General features: G+C 51.4%; 4 protein-coding genes across 4 annotated transcripts; 2 read left to right on the top strand and 2 right to left on the bottom strand.

The window, feature by feature from the left end:
* Positions 1–3404: 3404 nt before the first annotated feature.
* On the top strand, positions 3405–5663 carry TRIVIDRAFT_114389 (uncharacterized protein; the record flags this gene model as incomplete). The annotated part of the gene is made up of 3 exons (XM_014101453.1): positions 3405–3643; positions 3692–5303; positions 5517–5663. Coding segments are annotated over 3 exons (1998 nt in total), but the record flags the coding sequence as incomplete, so codon positions are not given.
* An 838-nt stretch (positions 5664–6501) lies between these two features.
* On the bottom strand, positions 6502–7431 carry TRIVIDRAFT_60448 (uncharacterized protein; the record flags this gene model as incomplete). The annotated part of the gene is made up of 1 exon (XM_014101452.1): positions 6502–7431. One exon carries the CDS (start codon positions 7429–7431, stop codon positions 6502–6504), a length of 930 nt encoding a protein of 309 aa, XP_013956927.1.
* Positions 7432–8695: 1264 nt separating this feature from the next.
* On the top strand, positions 8696–9334 carry TRIVIDRAFT_221978 (uncharacterized protein; the record flags this gene model as incomplete). Its single annotated transcript, XM_014101451.1, has 1 exon — positions 8696–9334. One exon carries the CDS (start codon positions 8696–8698, stop codon positions 9332–9334), a length of 639 nt encoding a protein of 212 aa, XP_013956926.1.
* Positions 9335–10059: 725 nt separating this feature from the next.
* TRIVIDRAFT_126176 (uncharacterized protein) lies at positions 10060–11883 on the bottom strand (the record flags this gene model as incomplete). The annotated part of the gene is made up of 3 exons (XM_014101450.1): positions 10060–10159; positions 10235–10750; positions 10898–11883. Coding segments are annotated over 3 exons (1602 nt in total), but the record flags the coding sequence as incomplete, so codon positions are not given.
* Positions 11884–12701: the final 818 nt, after the last annotated feature.

The following is a 12701-nucleotide window of genomic DNA, read 5'->3' as shown; positions in this document are numbered from 1 at the left end:
AAGGAGTTGGTGATACAAGACATGGAAGTCAGCAAGAGCTACTATAGGCTAGTATACAGCACACAAACACCACATACGAGTACATATACTCGTACTGTACTCGGTAATTGAAGCTTCACGACGGCTGACAGTCAATATTACCTGTAGTATCTCATAGCCAAGCCGAGCGAGGGCAAAGAGCAAGATGCCGGGGGCGGACTAGAGGCGGGTCGGCCTAGGCCACCCCTGTTATCTGGGAACACCTGACGCGCTTTTACAGGGCTTGGATGCGCTGTACGCGCTGTAAGGAGCAGCAGCTTGCTGTGCCATTATGGAGTCGGAATCATGTAAGTACATGTATGTACATGTGATGTATTCAGCAGCTGCATGCTCCTTTTAATGGCTGCAGGTCCCAGCAGGTCACTCTGGAGGCATCCCATTCCCTGAGCTGATACAGGTACGATATTACCGCACGGCATTTGGGAGCTTTGACCTCTTTAGCCGCCCGTCATGGTGTTTTCTGCAAGGGGGGATATAGTACTAGTAAGAGTGATTTGATTTTATCAAATTGGAAAAAGGAAAAAAAGGAAAAGGGAAAAAGGAAAAAGATCGAGACCAGTGCCAAGATTTGCGCAAGCGGCCGGGTACAAGGTACATGTGCCTATACGGAGCGCTAGCTGCACAGCTCCCTTGCTGCTAAAGTACCCAGTACGCAGCGCTAGTGCGTGCTCCGTAAACTTGATGGGCAGAATACGGGAGCGGGCCTTAGCGTCAGCCATTCGTCATTTGTTTTCAGCTTCTCCAGCTTGTAGTTGATTCGACACAGAGACTTGTCTTGACATTAAGAGGAGCCTGTACTGTACAATATCAAATGTACTCGTACAAGCTGAAAAGGGAACAAAAGTGATGTGAGAGACAGACAAACAAACAACACACATGATATCATTTCTCTCTCGCTTCGACTGCCCAATCCAGCAAGGCAATCCGGTCTTTTTGGAAAGTACTGCCTAATGCGGGTTAGGGTTATCGGGGAGCGTCGCAGCAAAGAGGTGCTTTTGTATTGTACCGCGCACCTTCAGGTTGTACCTGCCTGTAGCTTGAGCACTTTCGCATCTGCAGTTCCTAAGCGAAAGCACATCACATTTTCCCCCTCCCCCGGCTTCTATACTGTAATACTACTTCTTTTTGATTTCTCGATAGCCTCCATGTATCATCATTCTTCCCCCTTCAATCCTACTGAACTGACAGGGACAACAACGCCATAATACTCCCCCAAGCCACAGCTGTCAAGGCCAAACCGCCGGCCATCAAAAAAGCTGGGGACCCTGCTGCAAACGCGCGATCCCTTGACTCGCCTCTTGTTCCACCTTGCCCCGGCTATCTTGGATGTACGAAGCATCCATGTGCCTCGTGGAGCTGCGTTGCTGCATCAGATTCCCCACCGGCTAGGCCAGAACTGCCCTTGGCGATAAAAGAACCAACCAGGCCAGCAGACCAAGTCGACCGAGAGGAGGAGAAGCCTAAACCTGGCAAACTCCAGATCGGCTGGGCCGCTTTTCGATTGACGTATGTATGTGCATTGGACATCACGTCAACCTATCATTGCAGTGTACAGTACATAACTCGTAGCTAACCAAGCCAAAGCACATATACACGCTACTAGAACCAACGTTATTCCCAAGATTGCTTCCCCCATCTCATCTCACATCATCCACATCCCAGCTTCCCCTTCTGCCGCTCCTCTCGTCGTCCTTCTCCTCACTTCGGCACGGCATCACCAAGAAGAGCAGAGACATCGAACCGGGGCCTCGAATTCTGCCGAGTGACACTCCGCCACCAGGCCTTGTCAAAAGCCCACTCCATTGGGCGGAAACGAGGCTTGAGCGTGGCGCTGCCGCTCTCTGCTATCCTGCCCACCTGGAGACTGGCACCATCACAGGAGCTAGCACACGACTAGTACCTGCTAAGTACTGGGTAGTCCAGTGCGGCTCGACCAAAGAAACCAGTTCTGGCGGCCCTTTTTCGCCTCCCGCGCAAAGGAAAAGGCGCCATTGGGGGGACAAGGCAAAACGACACAGGAGAGGCTACTGTATTCGCCCGCTCCCTCTTGAACCCGCAAGCACCCCTCACAATAAGCCGCCTTGCGCTCCTCCTCTACTCGTACTCTATACTCTCACACTCGAGTGCGGCTCAACAAGTTCAAGATATCAACATCAACCTCTTGCGAAAGAAAACCAAACACGAGCATCACCAAACGACACGAGGGAGAGAAACCGCAGCGGCAGCTACGAGACGGCGCCGTACTCGTATACGCGCCCTAGACCCTTTTTCGGCACCCTTCCCACGCCCGTTTTTTATTGCACATCCTTGGCTTGTGCGCTGCCAAATCTTGTCTCTACCGTGCCGCGCTTCCTTTTTCCGACCGACCTCCTTTATTACTCTACTCCGTAATCCGGCTTCCGTCGACGCCGCCTTAGCCTCTTCGTTCCTTGATTTTTCTTTCTGCTTCTTCCCAGTCTCAGTCGCAGTCTCAGTCGATCTCCGTCACTCTCTGTTAGGTCTCTCTATCAGATCAGCCTCTCGCTCACTTTCTTTCCCCAATTCGGGCCTCCGCAACACCGTCTGCGCGCGTGCGACGCCACAAAAACGCTTGGCGCCATTTCCCAGCTCTTCTTCTTCTGCCTTTCCTTTTGGATTCTTTTTCTTTTCGATACCTGCATAGTACATCCTTTCGCACTATACCCTACTGTACCGTCCACTATATCATACTTTTTGCAACCTACGACCTTTTATTATTCCGATTGCGGCCAGCGGCAAGCCAGTGCTGGACTCTAGCTTGCTAGCTTTTCAGCCCGTCTTCGACAAACTCTTTTTCTCAGTCGTCCTCCCATTTATCAGACCTCTTCCTCTCTTCTTTTCCTCCATCCTCTACAGGAGGACTTTCCAACCGGATTTTTTTCTCCATCTATTTCTTCTTCCGCCGACAGCGACGCAGCGAACACGAATACGGAAGACGCGGACGGCGATAATTAGTGACGGCATCGCCCGCCGAAAATACCGAGTGAGGCAGACAGCCTAGAAGGAAGGAAACTCTCGGCTCAACCAGCCCTCGCTTCGAGGAAGCATCAACTATGGATTCGTACGTCATACATGCATGCATCGTCCCTCTTTCCCTCTGCCGCGCCCCAGTTGTATGATTTTTGCCTGCATCGGTTTATTCCGAACATATCATTACCTCGTTTGATTTTTGATTTTTATTTTTGAGTTTCTGTTTTACCTTGTCGCATTCCAGCCTCTCGTCGCATCTTAATCATATCTCTTTTTTACCTGTCTATTTTTTTCTAAATCAAATATCTCTGCTCCGCGAGATGAAAAGAAGCGATGGAACGACCTCTAACAACTTATCCCTTAGCTTTATCCACGTTGCCGGCTGGTCTCAGCACTTTCCCTCATCATCAGCCAGATCCCTGAGCCATCTCCGGTCAATATCAACTGTGCCAGGAACTATCGACGAGTCATCGTCATCGTACAGGCCTCGGCCGCCGCCCAAGTCGCCGTCAGTTTCGAACCTGCCTATAATTTCATTCGCGTCAAAAGCCGCCTCATACTTCCCCTCCCACGAGATGAGCACAATACCCGATCCGCGAACACGAACTGTCAGCTCGTCTAGCAGCGCACACAGACCGTCAACTGCGCACCCAGATCTAGAGAGAAAAGATAGCGATGGTGCTTCTACCATTTCTCAGCATCCCGGACTCAGCGACGAAGTTGCTACGCTCAGCACAAAACTCATCAACGCCATCAACCACCAGACCGCGCTTGATGATACACTATCAGCAACTCGTCATGAGCTGGAGACTTCTCACGGACGCATCCGCGAGTTGGAGGCTCAGATTGCCTCCCAACGCGAGATGATGGCCGGCGATGTCTGGATTCGCAGGACGACCCTGGAAAGCGAGCGAAAAGCCTGGCTGACGGAGAAGAAGGCATTGGAAAAGAAGCTGTCAGAAGAGTCAACAGGCAGAATAGAAACAGAGAGAGAGAAGCGCAAGATTGAGCAGGAGCTGGAGAATCTCACCACGGCTCTCTTTGAAGAGGCAAACAAGATGGTCATTGCTGCCAAGGAAGACGCTCAGTTCCAGCATGACGTTTTGCAGAAGAAGAACGATCAGCTCAAGGCTCAGCTCGCTGATTCCGAGAGTCTTCTCAAGTCGCAGCAAGAGCAGCTTTCCGAGCTAAAGCATGTCCTCGAGACTATGGTGATGGAACGCGACGACCAGACCAACAACACGACCCCATCGACTCCCGGCGTCGAATCCAAGGAAGAAGACCAATCTTTTCCTGAGAAGTTGGTGCCGTCTGCCCCGGGACACAGCACCGAGACGCACTATACTCCGGCTCCTCCGACCAGCCTTACCCATCTTATCCAGCCTGTCTTGCGTACCGATATCGCCGGATATGAGGATTTTCTCGCACTTGCCCGCCTTTCTCATCAGCGTCCTGGAAACCGCGGCTCTGCTGGTTCTATTGGCGGATTCATTGGTCTTGGCGGCTCAACCTCAAGCGCTCACCTCTCCAACGCCTCAACCTCATCATTGAGCGCCTTTTCAAGCCTCGCCCCAAGCAACAGCAACACGCCGCAGTCTCCAAACGCAACCGCAGCCGCAGCCGCATCCATCACCAGCGCCGCATCAACCCCTTCGACGATTCCTCAGCTCAAGGAGACACGCTTCTTCAAGCGTGCCCTGACCGAGGATGTTGAGCCCACGCTGCGCCTCGATGCCGCTCCAGGACTGTCATGGCTGGCTCGTCGCACCGTCTTGGCTGCCATGGCCGATGGCTCGCTTGTAGTCGAGCCAATTCCGGCACCACCAACGACTCCAAGCTTCCTCCCCACCCCCAAGCCGCAGTTTTATCCTTGTTCCTTGTGCGGCGAGTCTCGCAAAGATGCGGAGTACCTGCGCAACTACCGCTTCCGGACAAGCGAAGCCGACTCTGCCCAGCGATATCCTCTTTGCGGTTACTGCACTGTCCGCGTTCGATCCACCTGCCAGTTCCTCGGATTCCTTCGTATGGTCAAGGATGGATACTGGAGGGCCGACGATGAAGAGAACGAAAAGGCCGCTTGGGAGGAGAGCGTGCGTCTGAGAGAGCAAATGTTCTGGGCTCGCCTAGGAGGCGGCGTTGTTCCCGTTTCCCATGGGGAGACGCACACGGAGACAGCTCATAGCCGTCAACCAAGCCAGGAGCGTACTATCAATGCTCTCATTGATGCGCCAACTAGCGCTGAGGTCCCCACCAACGTTCATGTTCCTATTGATGATGTGGAGATTGCGCCAGATGCTGATGTCCCAGCTGATGCTGGCATCCCAGCTGATGCTGATGTCGCACCCGATGCTGATGTCCCAACCGACGTTGAGACGGCAACCGACGTCGATGCGTCCACGGACAAGGAGGAAGATGCCTCTGTTGCCGACACCAGCTTCGACACAGCTCCCCCCTCAGAGATTGAGGACGATGACACCAGCGAGTTCGAGTTGGGACGCCGTGTTTCTACGGACGAGCCTCACACCCCCCCGGACCAGACTGACGGTACCAAGCCTCTTCGCTACTCGGTGCAATCCTTGACCCTGAGCGCCATTAGCACCTCAGGATCCGAGGCCACCAAGCGACTGTCTACGACTACTGTCATCGAGAACTAAAGGGAAAAAAAGAAACACAAAAGAACGAAAACCAAAGAATCACAAATGGCTTTCTAAAGATTCCCCTATTTTACACTATTTTTTGTAATGCTTTCGTCGCCTCTTTTGGCTATAATGTATATGTATAATAATCAACGGCGAGGTGACGTCATGGCCATTCACCCGAGAAGAAATGCGAAGATTTGGATGGGATTGGGGAGGGAGTGGGAAGGGAAGTTAGAATGGCGAGCATATTTGGCAATGGCTGGAGGCAAACGATTTGAATGCTGACAAGGAAACAAAAGAAAAACACTGGTCAAGTATGATGGCGTTTTTTTCATTTTCGGGTTGGACACGATGGATACAGGGCCTTTGGGAAGAACCGGCAAAAATGGGCTAAAGGGCATCATTTAGCTCTCTTCGTTCTTCTCTTTTTTTTTTCTTTCACAATTTTTTCTTGACTTCTTCGTCTTCCCTCGGATTGGCCCTCTTCTGCTTTTGCTGTTTTTTTTTTTCTTACACTCTTTGATTTTCTCACTTTTGACTGCTATTGCTTTTAACTCTCATCAATTGGAGCGGGCGCACCACGGAAAGCATTTTGGGAATGCACGTTTGGCCAGCTTGCCAATTCGTTTTGCCATTACTAGAACAAGGGCCAAGAAGAGTTTTTTTTTGGGAGGCGGAGAAGGGAATTGCCGTTGATAACGGCTTCTTTGTGGGAATCCATATACCTAATGAGATAGATGTATTAGAACAAAACATGGTATCTTGATATATTTTGGCTTTTACCTTGACAGCGTGACTGATGTGGCATTGCAATATATTCTCTTCAGTATGGTGGTTACTGAAAGAAGTCGAGAATATTGGAGACGACAACGTCCGGGATCAGCTCCGGGATGAAGTGGCCTGAGTTAACATCTTCAACTTCGACGGGCACACCTTCTGCGGTAACTTTTGCCCACTCCTCTTTGCCGTCAAAGAGACGACTAACGATGCCGTCCTTGGCCAGCAGCACCCTGATAGGTGTCTGGATCAGCTTCCCCTTGGCGAGATCATCCTTCTGTTCGTCAAGGTCATGCGTAGCGCCAGCGCGGTAGTCTTGGCATGTAGCGTGAACGTAGTCCTTGTCTTCCATACACTTGATGTACTCTTCCCGGGCTTCCTTATGGAACATGGCAAGATTGTCGGGATTCACGCCACTAACAAACGCCTCGATGACCTGGCGCGGGGCTCCACTGATGAGAGTTTCGGGGAGAGGGGATTTCTGGATGAGAAAGTACCAGTGAAAATAGGCTTTTGGGAACTCTAGGCTTGTGCAGTTGTACATTGCCAAGGTAGGGCATATGTCGAGGAGGATGGCCTTGCGGATGCGCGTGGGATGATCAACCAGGAGCTTGTGAGCAATATGAGCACCACGATCGTGGCCGCAGACGTAAAAGGGCTGGTTGGCATAGCTGAGGGCATCCATGACGGCGATGCAGTCGTTTGCCATGTGGCTCTTTGCGTAGAGGGCAGTGTTGTTGGCAGGCTTGGAAGAGGCTCCGTAGCCGCGAATGTCCATTATCACAAGGGAGAAGTGGGATGTTAGTTGAGGCGCGACGAGGTGCCATATGTGATGTGTCTGTGGGTATCCGTGCAATAGAAGAAGAGGAGGCAGAGAAGAAGATGGATCGTACGATCGAATGCCATAGATGGAGACATCGGGTGAGGATTGTGTCTGCACCGTAAAGGGAGTAAAGGAGGAGGGGAATAGAGTGGAAGTGGTAGCCATTGCGGTTGGTGGAGGAAGATGTGATGAGATTGAGGCTGAAATGATGATAGGAATTGCGATGGCCCAGCAAGTGAATAACGACTTGCAGTGTATGATTTTGCTATGCCGTGGGATGTTGGGAAAGGATGGTCAAGACTGATATAAGACGTGATTCCGGTCAATGCATCGAGATGCCTCGGACATTTTATCGTAAGAGGAGCATCATGGACACCACATGCGGCTCTCCACACAAGATGCCGCGCTCTGGGGTAATCAGTTGTCTGTATGGAAGCGTCAGCAGCCTAGAATAGCGTGTCGACATAGCGCATTACTTGCTTTTCTGCACTTGCAGTTGGTACCCGTGGAGGCGACGGAGGCGATCCGATCACACCAAGTGAAGGGGCCGCTGGTATGCGAGTATGTTCGAAGTACCGCCTGGTACGACGCATGCACTTTACCAAGGTACGGCGTGTACTCGATTAGTACTCCGCGGCCTTGAAACCATTGCAGGCAATTCGCCAGCAATGAGGAGCCACGCCATAGAAAAATCAAAAAGGCGAAGGATTCTTCTCCGAGGATGAAAGAAGAAGAGTCGTTCCGTTTTTTTTTTTTTACCCTTTCCTCTTCACTATACGTGTGCTTATGTGATTTTCCTGGGTGCTCCTTCCGTTACAAACGACCAGCGCAAACTGTCGCGGTGATGTAACTTCAATGTTCCGGGCTCTGGCCATCGGCATATCTTTTAGCCGCTCCCAGATCCCCTTCCGCCGCTTGCCTGTCAATCAATGCTTCTCGATCCCACACTGCTGGCACCTGATCCAAACTCACCTTTCTTCACCCAAAAACGCACCGTCTCTCTGCTCCCCTCCCTGCAGGAAAGGCTCAGAGGCCTAGATCCAGACGTATCCGGTGCGGGATCATGAGTTGAAGTACGAGGCCGCCCATCGTCACATCCGGCCCCACTTGCGGAAGACTCACATGGCTCCGGTCCGTGGCCGCGCAGCCTGCGATGGTTGTAGATCTCGAAAGCAAAAGGTGAGAAGACTGGGGGGAGGAGCTTTGGTGTTGGGAGGGTTCTGGGTTACTGATGTATAATCAAACCATCACTACAGTGCGATGAAAAAAGGTGAGATTTGCCATCCCGTTCAACGGATCATCGGGATTCGTGGCTTGCCTTTTTTTTTAGTAGTGAGATCACACGGTTGACCGCTCTGCAGACCGACATGTTCGCGATGCCGTGATATGAAACGGGAGTGCGTGTGGCCGAAGCTATACAAGCGGTAAGATGCAGCGCCATCTCAGTAATCAATATCCAAGCAAGCAACAAACTCGTCGATCTGACTGCAATCTCAGTGGCCCTGCCAAGGGTTACATCGAGGCCCTTGAGCATCGTCTTGCAGTTACCGAGGCAGTGCTTCTGCAGCTCCTTCAGGTGTCAGATGACGCCGTCTTGCAAGACGCGTTTAAACATGAGCCCAGCAAGCGGACAGACGTCTTAAATACGGCTGCCACCGCAACGACAACTGACGCGGCAGGGCGAATAGAGGCCAAGAAGACGGGCACAATTGCCCACTGGGACAACTTCCCCTTGAACACGGCAGACGAGGTGAAGCGCTGGGCAAGCGAAGTCCTCGGCCGCGGCTCAGATGACTTGGAGACGAACGGAACGGCCCGTGAAGACACCGATCCGAGGTCATTCAAAACATATCCCGTCCCACCAGATCCGCTGTCAAGGAACCTGCCCGAGGTGAGCTCGAGAGCTAGTGCCGAGGTGTTTCCCCCACGGCCGATGGAACCAACTGCTACGGCTCTTCCGACGGCTACAGAGCCTGCTTTGGCTTCTAGCACGACTTTTGTAAGGGAGATGATGTCGGGTGAAGTGTTTGATTTGTCCCAAGATTTTAGACGGCAATTTGTATGGTAGCTTTTTGTTTCTCGGCTCATGTACCACTTAACCATGTTCTACGTAATTCATATGTTCATGCCCGCGTGTGTCTGAGATTTGTAGAGCATTTTGACGTTGCAGCAATTGTTCCTACACAATAATGGCCCATGCAGTCGGAGCATGTTGTGTTGAAATTCGACAAGTATCTAACCCTACTCACACATCACAACGATAAAGCAGCACACATTATACAGAATAAATTCAAGAAAAGTTCATGTTTGGACTTACAATCTGCCTCCTATATTCTGAAGATACGTGTCCCATCCGGCATTGTTGAACAATAGTCCTGACGATTCCGGGTTCATATTCTCGCTTAAGAATCGCTCCCATTCCCCTTGTTGGGAGAACTGATCTGCGTCAAACCCGAAATCTGGTCCCGTATATTCCAAAACAGGCTGGAAGCTTGGGTAGTCCCAGAGATTGTCACCGCCTACGAAACCCGTGTCGGGTCCAATAAAGTGGCTGGCAGGATAGCCGCTCATAGAACCACCCATGAAGTTATTATTGTTGCTGTTAACGTTATTGTTGTTATTGGTGTTGCTGTTATTAGTGTTGTTTTGGTCAACCCGTCGCCGCTTGCTGCGGCTTCCCTCGAGGAGGTTCTGGTACGTTGAAAAGACAGGCTGGCTCCAGTCTGTTAATACGCTGAACGACGGGTCTGCCGATAGCGCTGGGTTGAGTTTATCCATGAACGGCTTCGACGTTAATCTGTCTAGTAGCATCTTCAGCGTCACACGGCAGTGGTGGGCGCTGGTCCAATTTCGACTCATCATGCCAAGGAGCTTTATGGCACAGTTCAGATCCCTATTATGCCAAATCGTCAGCCAAATCAGCAGCAATGGACCAATTTACCAGGATTCAAAGACAATCGCAACGTACAGGATAGTCTTTTCCATTGGGTAGAGTTTCAATAGTCCAGCGTACGCAATGACTAGCCCTGCCATCCACGCAGCTGACAACATGCCCGGCCAAGCTACCAAAGGCGAGTCTCCTTGCCGTAATTTGAGCTTCTTGACGATGGCTCGACTAGCATTCACGGCGGTTTGCAAACTGAATTGAAAATCTGTTCGATTCGTCGGGAGAGAAAGAAAAGGCCTGTTCATGATGAGGATGAGTTGGTGGTATAATATTGCAAAGGGAGGGCCATGATGGGACTGCGGTTCTACAAAAATCGACGTGAGCCCCTCTCCCTGGAACGATGGTGGGAGCGTGTTCCACCAGGCATGGATCCTCGACGTCATCTCAAGCACCTTGTCCCAAGTGATGGACCGGCAGTGGATAGACTTGTGGAAGAGGTCGAGAGCTTGCCCGAGCAGCCGTGAATACGTCACGAGGAAGCCGAGTATAGATTCGCCCAAGCTTTGCGGCCGATATACAAGTTGGTCCGTATTGATGCTTTCTTCATGGGTCCCGATGGTGCTACCATCGGTGAGGTCTCCTGTAGAGGAAACAGACCCAAATGTCGGGTGGTCTACTGGTGCATAGGCATGAATGTCGTCCTCCGCTGCCGAGGAGCGCGTTTGCGAGACATGCTGATACGACCTGTTTGCGCTCGGAACCTCTGGTGAGAATGGCCTGGCTGGGTTGTGAACCTCTGGCGCTCCCGGTAGACAGACGTCGATCTCTTCGTCGTTGAGCGCTAGGGGGTGTCCCAAGACCTGGCTCAGGTGGCGGTCAATCACATACGCAGACCAAAAGATTCTCTTCCTCATGTCGCATATATCGCGCGGCAACTGAACGTATCGGAAGGGGCATCTGTGTAACCCGCAGTGGTATAGGATACGCGTCATCGCTCCGTGAACAGTCGAGGCCGCTCTTAGAGACATCTGCGTCATTAGATACAGCTCCACGGCCAGGAGAGCTTGCAAAGAGGGAATATCATGGCCGCTGGAGAGGATGCCCAGCAAGCTCGTTAGCGCAACGGCAGATTTGATGCGAGATTCTTCGGGCAGCTCCCGTTCCTGCTTCTGGTTGTGGTTTGAATCTGCAATGTTGAAGACGCATTGGAAGATGATGGCCTGATACACTTTGTTCCGCTGGCTCATCGGCTCTGCCAGAGAACCCCCTTCCAGGTCGTAGAACCGATTTACCTTGTCAAAGAACGTAGGGCCATGAAGAAAGGGGAGGAAGGGATGCCATCTTCTGAAATATTCCACCAGGAGCCGCTTTGCAACGGCTGGAGGAGGTGGGATTCCCAGTCCAGGTGCTCCGATGCCATATGATCGCAGCCCCGGGCTCTTGCTCGCATCCTCAGCACCCACGGCACCTACCCCCAGCGCATCATCTCCAACGGCCTCCTCCTGGGCTTTCTCCTCGGCCATAACATATTCATGGGCAGAGCCGGGATCCGGCGTTGCTGAAGCCCCCAGGCCCTCTAGATCTCCCTGGGGACGCTTCGAGCCAGAACCACCGGAGGTTGTGGTTGCAGTTGCAAAGGCCCGGAAGACGGTGTTTGCAAAGAAGACACCGCTGGCACTCCCAATGAATTCGCTCTTGTCAGGCCGTAGGGCAATAAATGAGCCGATCTCGATTGGTGGGATCTGCTGCGAGTCTGCATCCGACGACGGCTGACACATCTTGGCTGAAGTCGTGTATTATGGATGTCAATTGATTCAGAATATCAGTCAGCGCACGGACCAATCATTTGCTCAATCGAATCCGCAGATGATGATGATGCGATGGCTCTGCAGATTGATATGATTGAGAAATACCGAGTTAGCACGAAAGCCTAGTTCCCATGAGTTGAGATGGGCAGGACCCGGGCAAAGCTAGATTGTCAGGTGCTGGTGCGCGGCTATACTTTCTGCCGCCGGAATATAGGCACCCACTGACACAGAAAAATCAAACATCACCAGCGGCAGAGGTGTAATCACGAATACCAAATATATATAAATATACCTCATATACTAGTCATCAAATTCCATGCCTCATGTTAAGAAAGAAAAAAAAAGGGGGGAGAAAAAATTATATTTTGTTCAATTACTCGTACATCCGATAAACAGACAGTAACACCAAACATTAATGTTGCTTGTCATGACAAAGACGTTACGTATTTTTAACAAGGAGACTATTCTGCAGAAGAATTGGTGTACATCAGACGCTACATGATGGATGACAATCGTATAGTGACTGCAACTTCTCTCTCTCTCTCTCTCTCTCTCTCTCTCTCTCCGTCCCTCCTTTCACCCCCTCTTCCATTACTTTTTTCAAATGCGTTTTCTTTTCATCTAGACCCAGTCGAGCAAGAAGATTTTTCCTTTCGCCGCCCAAACATAAACCTCCCCGTAGCGCCCCATCGTCCCTAAGCCCTCGATTCATTCCAAATGGTTGAGATTGGGGGTTGTCT

The sequence above is a fragment of the Trichoderma virens genome (assembly GCF_000170995.1).
Source record: "Trichoderma virens Gv29-8 chromosome Unknown TRIVIscaffold_6, whole genome shotgun sequence".
Lineage (NCBI taxonomy): Eukaryota > Fungi > Ascomycota > Sordariomycetes > Hypocreales > Hypocreaceae > Trichoderma > Trichoderma virens.
This window is presented reverse-complemented; position numbering and strand designations above follow the sequence as displayed.